This window comes from Tamandua tetradactyla, chromosome 6 (genome assembly GCF_023851605.1).
Source record: "Tamandua tetradactyla isolate mTamTet1 chromosome 6, mTamTet1.pri, whole genome shotgun sequence".
Taxonomy (NCBI): Eukaryota; Metazoa; Chordata; class Mammalia; order Pilosa; family Myrmecophagidae; genus Tamandua; species Tamandua tetradactyla.
In genome coordinates, this window is record NC_135332.1 from 72,363,783 (window position 1) to 72,375,773 (window position 11,991).

General features: G+C 48.7%; 1 protein-coding gene across 4 annotated transcripts in view; it reads left to right on the top strand.

Moving 5' to 3' along the window:
- CCDC40 (coiled-coil domain 40 molecular ruler complex subunit) overlaps positions 1-11,991 on the top strand; it is a 62,876-nt gene that overhangs the window by 49,180 nt on the left and 1,705 nt on the right. For all 4 annotated transcript variants that reach the window (XM_077166155.1, XM_077166154.1, XM_077166156.1 and 1 more), the window contains 5 exons: positions 219-388; positions 655-746; positions 2,410-2,530; positions 9,172-9,360; positions 11,546-11,704. In XM_077166155.1, coding sequence (XP_077022270.1) covers positions 219-388; positions 655-746; positions 2,410-2,530; positions 9,172-9,360; positions 11,546-11,704 — 731 coding nt within the window. The remainder of the gene's footprint in view (positions 1-218; positions 389-654; positions 747-2,409; positions 2,531-9,171; positions 9,361-11,545; positions 11,705-11,991) is intronic.

An 11,991-nucleotide genomic window follows, 5' to 3' on the forward strand; every position in this document is an offset into this window, starting at 1 on the left:
CCTCTACTGCTTTGGGGTGGGTGTGGGGGTGCTCCTGGGGTACAGAGACGTGATTTGGGGGTGGGGGCATGGCAGGGGTGGGCAAGAAGGAGAGGGGTGCAAAAGCAGCTGCAGGGAAAGGCCTCCCGGCCGGTGCTCCAGCTGGGTGCCCGCCCCTCAGACCAGGGCCTCGTTCCCCGGGGACCCTTCTGCCTCCCGCGCGTCTCCTCTCGCCCCAGACAAGATCACGCAGGAGAAGAAGGAGCAGAAGGAACTCGAGCGCCACACGAAGAACCTGGGCAACGACCTCAAGAAGCTCAACGTGCTGATGAACCAGCAGCGGTGCAGCTCGGAGGGGCTGCTGCAGGACAACGTGGTGACGGAGAATGAGTTCGTGCGTTCGCTCAAGGTCAGGGCCCCCCGACCTTGCCCCATGCCCTGCACTCAGGGCTCGCTGGCTGCAGAAAGGGGAGGCTGTCCCCAGGGTCTGGCCTTCGGGCCCAAGGGCATGGAGCGGTGGGGGCGTGGGCACGCACCTCTGCATTCTGGGTCTCTGGCCTCCGACACGCTTGCCAAGGGTGGAAAAGTCTCCTGGGCCCACCCCGGGGTCCCGCAGACTACCCACCTACCCCCAGCTCTCTTCCCACGGTCAGCCCTGCTGTCCCCCCACTGCAGGCCTCTGAGAGGGAGACCATCGAGATGCAGGAGAAGCTGAGCCAGCTCACCGAGGAGAAGGAGACCATCCTGAATAACCTGCTGGAGACGGAGTGAGTCCCGGCCGTCTCGAGGGGCACACCAGAGGTTCCCATGCCCCCAGCCCTCATAGCGGCTCCCAGGCCACACCAGTCATTGTCAGAAATTGAGTGGTTTTCTTGGGGGTAGATTTTTGTATGAGTGCTATTTTGTGAATGTGAAGTTATACGTGGCCAACGATAAGCATTTAAGCCATAATGGCGCCTGCGGAATAAGAAGAGACAACCACACGTATTCCAACTCCTACCTTTACTAGAAAGCCACTGTGCATTCTTCTCTGTTTTGGGCAAAGATAGAGTGAGTATCTCTGTCCCCTTGGAATCTGCCTTCTCTTTTCGTGGCTGTCTTTCCACATCAAAGCCCTGTGGCTCTCCATCTTCAGTCTGCAGGGCTGCTGGGCCGGGGCTAGGCCATGGTTGACTGACCATGCTCTGGGAGGGGTCGTCTCAGCCTGCAGAGTTGGACAGACTCTACCCAGAAACCACATGGGGCTGGTGCTTTGGAAGTGTGTATGTGTGCTGACATTTTAGTAGCTTTTAGGCTATAAGACTACTTAGGCTTTTTACCTCTTCTTAAGTCAACTTCTATTATTCATAATTAGTTTTTCTCAGCTCCTAAAGAGTTATGTACTTATATTCTTCCCACCCCTTTCTCCCTCCCTCCCTCCTTCCTCCTCCTCTCCCAACCCTCATGTACGCCAGAGGTCTGTCTATTTCAGGAGTTGGCTAACCTTTTCAGTAAAGGGTTAGAGAGCAAATCGTTTAGGCTTTCCTCCGTAATGGTCTCTATTACAACTACTCAGCCCTGCCTCACATCTCGGCTCAGACTCCCTGCAGGTCCAGTACTGGCTGGCCATGTAGGCCTGGAGGTCCCAGCCCAGGCTGCACAGGAGGGGTCAGCATTGGCAGCCGGTCTGGGCTTGTTTAACAACAGTGGGGACACCCCCCAACACACACACACACACTTGGCCCTCTCAGTGTGGCACCGCTGCTCAGTGTGCATACGGCCGGCCTGCCCTGATATGGTGGGTGCCTAAGGGATCCAGCCTCTGAGTCCTGCCCACTCCCATGACCCGCTTAGGGTGCTGTGGATGGGAAAGGCCCACAGGTGGGCAGGGATACCCCTCAGCCAGGTTGCCTTCTGTCCCCAAGCATTGCATTTTGGGAGCATGGCTTCTGGGGTGGGGGGAGGAGAGAAGAGGGGAGTGAGGAGGGGAGGGGGCAGAAGGAAGGGGGCTCCTCCCAGGCTCAGGGGCCACCCCTTGTTCCCACCTTTATCTGGGGGTGATGACAAAGGACAGCAGTGCTCCCCACCACCCTTGGCTGAGCCAGCTCCATGGAGACCCCACGGGTCCCTGGCCTTCTCTGCCTCCAGAGGTCCCCTTTGCTCCTGGGTTGGGCAGCTGGAAGGAAGGGGAGGAGGGAGTTCAGGCCCCGAGTGCAGGGGATTTGTTTAGATTTAACAGAGTCAAGCCCTTCATGGGGAGCCTGGGGGGTTACATACCCAACATGCCCAGTTCCCACTCAGGCTCACTATGTGGTGCTCCACTCCTGCTCAGGCTTCACTCCTCAACACAAAGAATTCAGAACAAGGCCTTGGAGCAAGAGCTCCTCTGAGCATCAGAAGGAGGACACCTTAATTTCTCTACCTCTGACACACCCTATTCTCTCTCCGAAGACACCAGATCATGCTCTGGGAGAAAAAAATCCAACTGGCGAAAGAAATGCGTGCCTCGGTGGATTCCGAGACAGGCCAGGCAGAGATCCGGGCCATGAAAGCTGAGATCCACAGAATGAAGGTGAGAGGGCAGCAGGCACCTCCCAGGCCACCTGGCCAAGGGTGACAGGTTTGACCCCAGGGTGGGGATGGTCCAGCACAGTGACCCCACACTGGTCAAGGGCAGTCTCCCTGCTGTCCTCCTACCTTGGATTCTACCCAGCTTCTTTCCTTACTGCCCAGAAATGATTATGGAGCCGGGGCACGTGCAATTATGCATGTGTTGTCTCATGGCGTACTCTGCCTACAGTGCACGTGATTGTTTTAAAATGCTGGTTGCCTAGAGGACCCAGCCTCTCCAGCACATCAGCTAGTTCCATCTCCCTTTCCCATATTATCGACAGCCCTTTCCAACCTGAAAAAGCTAGAATAGGCACTTTCTATTCTAAATACCCCTAAAGAGAGGGATGGAAAGATCAAGGGTGATGGTGGAGTTATACAGAGAAGATAGGATTTAACAAATGAATATGAGTGCTGGATCATCAAATTGATATTTCTTTTAGTCTCCAGTATCTTGGAGCAGCTAGAAGTAAAAACCTAAAATTGTGGAATTGTAACCCATGCCAAACTCTGAAATCTGTTCTACAACTAATTGTCCTGCTGTGCTTTGAAATTTATTGCTTTTTTGTATATATGTTATTTTTCACAAAAAAAGAAAAAAAAAAGTCAATTGTGATGATAAGAAAACATTTATTCCTTCTATCCTCCTATACTCTGGAGTAGCTCCAAGGAAAAATCTGAGGATGGTATGGTAGCCCATGACAAACCCTAGGACCTGTCCTGTAACTACTTTTGGAGAGTGTTTTAAAAACTATAGCTTTTTTCTTTCTTTGCATTATATATGTGTTACACTATACGATAAAAAAAAATTTAGAACAAATTGCTGGTTGCCGCCGAGGCCTTCCGGATCCACTAATGAGATGTAGCCCGTCGTTGACAAAGAAGAGTTTCACACACTGAAAGGGCCCAAAGAACACATGCATCTTTTCCTGGGTTTCATTTCCTCCACTGTCACATTTAACTAGATTTCCTTACCTGGGAGGACCATAAAAGTCTTTAAAAAGCTAGTAATTAAATCACAAGATATTGAGTAAAAGGTTCAGAGACTTGAGGATAAAAATAGGAGCAGTTTATAAAAGTAAACACGACATCACTTTTACTGTGCTGTTTGTACGTAATTCCTCTGGCTGTCAAGGATTTTTTGGTTTGTTTCTTTTTGTTTTTGAGATCAAATGCATATGCTACTGACAGGTTTCAAAAAAATACCTCATCATATTGACTTTTCAAATCCCAGAAGCCACACGGGTTTGCTCTAGTGAGCCAAACTCCACCACACAGGGGAGCGAAGAGAAAACGGAGGATGTCCCCCCACCCGTGCCTCTCCCACCTCCCCCTCCTCGGGCAGCTGTGTTAACTTTTCCTGGGGCAAGTTTCCCACATACCCCTTGTTCTAGTTTGCTAGCTACTGGAATGCAATATACCAGGAACGGAATGGCTTTTAAAAGGGGAAATTTAATAAATTGCAGGTTTACAATTCTAAGGCTGTAAAAAATTGTCAAATAAAAGCAAGGCTATAGAAATGTCCGAATTAAGGCACTGAGAAGAGGTTACCTTCACTCAAGAAAGGCTGATGACATTCAGAATTTCTCTCTCAACTGGAAACATGGCGACGTCTGCTTGCTTTCTCTCCAGGCTTCATGAAGCAACCTCAGAGGCATTCTCCTTTATCTCCAAAGTCCTCTGGCTGCTTGGGCTCTCACGGCTCTTGTGGCTCTGTGGCTCGCAAGCTGTTTGCAAGGTGTTTCCTCTTTTAAAGGATTCCAAGAAACTAATCAAGACCCACTAGGAATGGGTGGAGTCACATCTCCCTCTAATCAAAGGTTAATACCCACAATTGGGGGTGTCACATCTCTGTGGAGATAACCTAATCTAGTTTCCAACCTACGGTGCTGAAAAGGGATGAAAAGATTGCAAGATGGATCAGGATTGAAACATGGCTTTTCTAGGGTACATCATCCTTTCAAACCAGCCCACTGCTCTCATAACTTATGCAGTCACACAGAAAGGAGCTTCCTTCCTCTCTGCCTTCAAAGCTTCTTTTCATTTTTCCTTAACAAAATAGAATCTTACTATACACATAACTCTGCAACTTATTTTTTTGTAAGCATGATGGACATGAACACATTTTTTAAGTTCCAGAATGTTCTAGAATATGGACGTATCATGATTTATTGAAACAGTTCCCAGGATGATGAAAACTCAGATCGTTTCTGGTTTGTTTTTATTGTTGTATCACTATAAACAGTGTTGCAATGACATCCTTACTGACTGGTTCTTTTTTCTGCCACCTCCCTTAAGCTAGAATCCCCAAAGTGGAATTACTTGGATATGTAAATTCTTAGCTGAAATAGATTCAGCCAGATTACTTTTCCAAAAAGCATCTGAATGTTATCTATCTTTATTATTATTACTGAGGTATTTAATTGAGCAAAAGTTCATGCTTTTTGGCCTGGTTCCCCACATCCAGTCATGCAGTCACCACCACATCAACCTACAGACTGTTTCCATCATCCCCAAACTGTCTCGTGCCCCTCTGCTGTCAGCCCTGCCCGCATCCTCGGTCCCCGGCCACCATGATCTGTTTGCATTCTTGAAGTTTGGGCTGTTCCAGAATGCCTTGTAAATGGGTCCCAGAGTATACAGCTTTCGAGTCAGGCTTTTCCCGCTTAGCACAATGCATTTGAGATTCACTCATGTTGGTGAAATCCAGTTATCCAGTTTGTTCTTTTATGGGTTGTGCTTCTAAGAAATCTTCACCTAGCCACGGTCACGAAGCTTTTTGCTTATGTTTTCTTCTAACTACTTTATAGGTCTAGCTTTTACATTAGGGCATGTGAGCTATTTTGAGTTAATTTTCATATATGATGCAAGGTTCCTTGTTTGTTTGTTTTTGCATTTGGCCATCCGGTTGTTTCAGTACCCCCTTGTTGAAAAGACTTATCATTTCTCCTTTGAATTCTTTGCACCCTTGCTGGAAATCAACCGACCATGTTTGTGTGTCTGGACTCTATTCTGTTGCATGGATGTTTGCCCTCACGCCAAGTCCACTCACACTGCCGTGACTTCTGTAGCTCGTTACTATGGGGTTCCTCCAACTTTGTTCTTTTTCAAAATTGTTTTAGCTAGTCAATCTCCTTTACCTTTCCATACAAATTTTAGAATCAGCTTGTTGATTTCCATCAAAAAACACAAAAACAAAACAAAAAACCCCTGCTGAGATCGTGACTGGGACTGCATGGAATCTACAGCTCAGTTTGGGGGAGAATTTAAATCTTAACAGTATTGTGGTTTCCAACTCATGAACGTTGTGTATCTCTCCATTTATTTTGGTCTTCTCCAATTTCCTTCATTGGTGTTTTGGTTTGCGACATTTGGTTTTTGGGTCTTGCACATGCTTTGTTAGATTTATACTGAAGTCGTGTTTCTGGGTGCTACCGTAAATGGTCCTTTTTTTTTGAGTGGGCAGGCACCAGGGAAAGAACTGCCCTCTGGCCTGGTCTCTGGCATGGCAGGTGAGAACTCTGCCACTGGGCCACCACTGCCTGCCCTAAACGGTCCTTTTTAAAAAAATTTTGATTTCCATTGATTCATTATCAGTTTATACAAATGCGGTTGATTTTCATATATTGATTTTGTGTGTCTTTGCTAAATTCACTCAACCGTTTGTTATTCAGCATCTGTCGTGTTTGGCAGCTGGCTGCAGGAAAGGAATGCCTAGCTGTTATGGATTCCATCGCTTCCCTGGAAGGGCCAGGGGGTGATTGAGCACCCATGTGTGCACGTGCCATGTATGGGTGCTGGCATTTAGATTTCCTCATCCGTGACTTGCCTGTTCATATCCTTGGCTGATTTTTCTATTGAGCTGTTTCCTTCTTTCCTCCTCACTGCTTTGTGGGCGCACTTTGCGCTATCCCACATCTGTAATAGCTAGTTGCAAGTATTTTCTCTAGTCTATTGTTTACCTTTATATTTTGTTTAGGGTTTCCTTGCCCCTAATTTGTTCAAATGTTTATGTTGTCTAATAATCAGTCTTTTTTCTTTGTGCCTTCTGGGTTTCCTGTATTACTTCAGAAGGTCAAATATTTTCCTAAATTCTTTATTAAAAGAATTTTTAGATCTTGAATACACCTAGAATTTCTTTTTGGCTGAACTGTGAAATAGGGGTGTGTCTTTGTTTTCTCTCGAATGGGGGGTTAGTTGTTTCAACCACACTGATTTGTTTTAAATTTTTATTAATAAAACTAATCAACATACAACACACAAACATTCTTAATATATGAACATTCCATACACAGTGTGCAATCAGTGGCTCACAATATCATCACATAGTTGTATATTCATCACCATGATCATTTCTCAGAACATTTACATCACTCCAGAAAAAGAAATAAAAAGAAAAAAGAAAAAACTCATACATACCATACTCCTTTTCCCCCCTTCTCATTGACCATTAGTATTTCCCTCCACCCAGTTTATTTTAACATTTGTTCCCCCTATTATTTATTTATTTTTAATCCATATGTTTTACTCATCTGTCCATACCATAGATAAAAGGAGCCTCAGGACAAGGTTTTCACAATCACCCAGTCACTTTGCGAAAGCTGTATCATTATACGATCATTTTCAAGAAACATGGCTACTGGAACACAGCTCTACAGTTTCAGGCACTTCCCTCCAGCCTCTCTAATACACCTTAAACTAAAAAGGGGTTATCTATATAATGCGTAAGAATAATCTCCAGAATAACTTGTCAAATCTATTTGAAATCTCTCAGCCACTGACTCTATTTTGTCTCATTTCTCTCTTCCCCCTTTTGGTCGAGAAGGTTTTCTCAATCCCTTGATACTGAGTCCCAGCTCAGTCTAGGATTTCTGTCCCACATAGCCAGGAAGGTCCACACCCCTGGGAGTCATGTCCCATGTGGAGAAGGGGAGGGCAGTGAGTTTGCTTGTCGTGTTGGCTGAGAGAGAGTCCACATCTGAACAACAAAAGGTTCTCTGGGGGTGACTCTTAGACCTAATTTTAAATAGGCTTAGCTTATCCTTTGTGGGAATACGTTCATATGAACAAACCCCAAGAATGAGGGTTCAGCCTATTGAGTTTGTTATTGTGACTGCTTGCGAGAATATCAGGCCTTCTCCAAATGGAAGTTGAATTTTCCCTCTTTCCCCCCATTCCCCCAAGGGGGCTTTGCCAATACTTTTTTTTATCATTGTTCAAATCACTTTGGGATTTATCAGGGCATCACTCTGGATGAATCTATAAAATCTCATGCTCTACTTGAGGTTCCATGTACTTATGGTGTTCAATTAAACAGTCCATGTAAGTTGTATTAGGAGATGCACTAGTCAAAATATAAATTTTGTATATTTTTTGCTCTAGTTTCACTCGTAAGTTAAAGTTTTAAAATATGAATGACCATCTATTTTCAATACCCTGCAATATTGACATTCCTTTGTCCTTCCTGATGTAAAAACATTTTTTAATTTGCACATGCCGTCACTATCATTGTAGACTCTAGGCATTCCTAGATAATACGATCTCAGTCTTTATCATTTATCTTTCTTTCTGATTTCATTTGTGCCCCCAGCCCTCCTCCCTCTATTATTCTTACATTCAGCTTCATTCAGTGCGTTACTGTATTACCATTAGTCAACCTCACTTATTAAGCAAGTTGTGCTTTTCTCACTATATTGGAAAGTCCCAGTGGTCACGTGCTGACGTTCTGGTCTGTGAGCAATCACATGTGCCAGTGCCATGGTGTTCTGATGAGTTTTTTTCCTTGATTTTTTTATTATGGTAAAGTGCACATAATATAAAGTTTACCATTTTAACCATTTCTAAGTGTACAATTCAGTGGCATTAAGTAAATTCACAAAATTGTGTAACCATTCTATCTATTTTTAGAACTTTTTCATCCCCCAAACAGAAACTGCACCCATTAAGCAATAACTCCCCATTTCCCCTTCCCCCAGGCCCCTGGCAACCTTCCATCTACTCTGTTTTCCTATGGATTTGTTTATTCTAGATATTCCATGTGAGTAAAATGGTATATTGTCCTGTTTTGCCTGGCTTATTCTACGTGGCGGAGTGTTTGCAGGGTCACATGTAGCGTTCCTAAGAACCTCATTCCCTTTCGTGGCTTAAGGACATTCCATCATGGGGACAGACCACCTTGGTTTGTCCAGCCATCTGCAGGTGGACACTTTGGCTGTGTCAACCCTTGGGCAGTGTGGACACAGCTTTCATGGGCTTTGGTGGACGTGTGTCCGTCCGAGTTCCTGCTCTCCATTGTTTTAGGTCTCCAGTGTGGAGGGAAAATGCAATACCAGGGTGTTTGGGTTATTATCCCCTTACGGCACATTGTAAAACCCGGGTAGGGCAGGTCTACCTCCGCCATTGTCTATGTATTTTCCTGAACTTGCCTTGGGGACTCTTGCTTATTCCTTCTGACTGATTGATGGGGGCTTTAGATCTCTTTTTCCCTGGGAGACACAGCCCCCATAGTGTCCCTCTGCCGGACTGGCGAGGGTGTGACCGAGGACAGGTCCCGCTACCCGCCCTGAGCCCCGTGCATCCAGCCTTTCTGCCCCGTGCACCCAGGTCAAGCACGGGCAGCTGCTGAAGCAGCAGGAGAAGATGATTCGCGACATGGAGATGGCCGTCGCCCGCCGAGAGACCATCGTGGCCCGGGCCGAGGGGCAGAGCCGGATGGACAGGAAGACGCTCACCCGGACAGACTTCCACCACAGGCAAGCTGAGCTGAGACGAAAGATCAGAGACGTTCACAAGGTAGGGGGCAGTGTGGAAGGGGAGATGGGACTTACAACAGGTAAAGGAAGATTCTGGGATGAAGCTTCTGTACAGGTCCAGTGTCTGTTGGTGTAGGTTCCAGCCGGGGCTGGGGTGGGTGCCGTGGTCGGCCTGTCTGTGGCCAGCGTCCCCCTCTCTCTTCCTCACACGTGGCCGGCGTGTGCCAGCCCACATGTCACAGGCAGGCCTTCCCTCCTTGTTCCTGCTCGTTCCCTCGCCGTCTTCTCCTCTACATGAGTGTCCTGGCCCTTCTGGGTCCTCCCCAGGCCAGACCCTCCACCCTGAGGCTGGCTGTGGAACCGGACCAACCAGCTTGCAGTGGCAACGAAAGGGGCTCCATCCTGCTGGGCCACAGCGCCCTCAGCTGTGACGTGGGATCCATTACCCACCATGACTTAAGGATGCACTACCCACTACAGCATGAGGGGATCCATTACCTACCAACTCTGGGGGATCCATTACCTGCTGTGACATGGGGATTCATCCCCCAGGATCCATTACCCATTGTGACTGGGAGGATCTATTACCCACTGTGACACAGGGATCTATTACCACCCCTGGGGAACCATTACCCACTCTGACTCTGGGGATCCATTTCCTACTGTGACTTGGGGATCTGCTGTGTATGCAACGTGGGGATCCATTACCTGCTGTGACATGGGGATTCATCCCCCAGGATCCATTACCCATTGTGACTGGGAGGATCTATTACCCACTGTGACACAGGGATCTATTACCACCCCTGGGGAACCATTACCCACTCTGACTCTGGGGATCCATTTCCTACTGTGACTTGGGGATCTGCTATGTATGCAACGTGGGGATCCATTACCTACCAGGACTAGGGATCCATTACCTACCATGACTAGGGATCCATTAACCAACATGACTCTTGGACCCATTACCCAACATGGCACAGGAATCCATTCCCCCTGGATCCATTACCCATTGTGACTTGGAAATCCATTACCCACCGTGACTCAGAGGATCCATTACCTACCATGACTCAGGGACCTATTATCCTCTGTGACGCAAAGTCTGTTACTCACAAGGATCCATTGCCCACTGTGACTTGAGGATCCATTACCCACTGTGACTTGGGGACCCATTATCCACTGTGACTCAGGGATCTGTTATCTACGGTGACGGGGGATCAATATCCATTGTGACTCAGGGATCTGTTACCCAGTAGGTCACTGACCATGGCTTGGGGACCCATTACCCACTGGGGACCCATTACCCACATCCTTTGGGGGTGGTGTGGGGTAACTATAGGGGCAGGTGGCCATCAGGTGCCCTTGTGCTCAGTAGGCACTTCCCGATCAGCGGCCATTTGCTGCTACTCAGGAAACAGGGATTTTCTTGGGATGTTTGTCCGGGTTCAACAGAATATTCACACTAGGAAGTGCAGCTTAGAGCTGAAGGTCACCATGTTCAGTTCCTTCCTGCTTAACCAAGATGGCAACCCAGAAGCGTGCAGAGTGGTAGTGAGGGGTGTTGCCCGCAGGTCACTAACCACCATCAAGCCAGCTGATAGGGCAGGTGGAGTGGGCCTGGCCTCGAGGGTCTCAAAAGCTGCTGCCCTGAGCGCCCTCTCCTTTGTGACCTCACGTGCCCAGCACAGAGGCGGCGGGCTCGGGGCTCAGCCTGCCCTGTTGGGTGACATCCCACTGCCTCCGCGGAGCAGCTATGGAACGCTCTTCCTTTCTCTTATTTGGGACCCTTCCCGTGAGAACCCCACCCCCACCTCACATTGATGGCACACCCCGCCTGGCCCCACCCGTGCCCGCCTCTGCTGCTGTGGCACTGAGTCCTGCAGGCCCACCCCATGCAGCCCGGCGTCCGCCCTGGGCGCTTCTCCATGTCCCTGGCATGCAGCTACTGAGGTGTCCCATGCCTGTGCAGACCAGCTGCAGGAGGGTCCCCAGCACGGCCCAAGCCCCAGCTTTCTCCGAGCCACGCTTGCCTTAGGGGAGCCGCCCTCCATGTGAGCCTAATGGGGTCCCAGCATTTCCCTGGGATGTGCTCCAGACGATACGCTCCGGAAAGGCAGGGCCTGTTGACTTCCTCCCGGCAGGGTGTGGCAGAGGATGTGGGAGTGGGCGCTCAGCTTCCTGGGGTTCCTCCAGGCCTCAGGTCCCAGGGTGATCCCATCTCTCCCCAGGCCACCGAGGAGTGCGCCCAAACCGTCTCAGAGTTGGAAGCGCTGCAGACGGCCCTGAGCGACAGCCTCCTGGAGAAGCAGGAGACACTGTCCGCGCTGCAGGCCGACTCTGACCTCGTCGACGCCGACCTCGATCGGCTCATGGCCCTCAAGCGGCAGGTGAGACCCCAGATGTCCCTGAGGCTGCAGAGGATGCAGGGCGCAGCCAGGCGCCAAACTCCTAGAGGCTGAGCTCTGGGGGTGCTCCGCCCCCACACCCCATGGCTCAACATTTCTGAGGTTTGGAGTTTGGTTCATGCAGCAACTGTGTATCGAGTATTTCTTACGGGGTGAGGCGCTGCTCTTGGTGCCGGGGCTATAGAATAGAACAAAAAAGACAGAAGCCCTGCTCTCCGGGAGGTGACATGGGGTGGGGCCGGGGGTAGATGATAGAATAAGGACAAGCT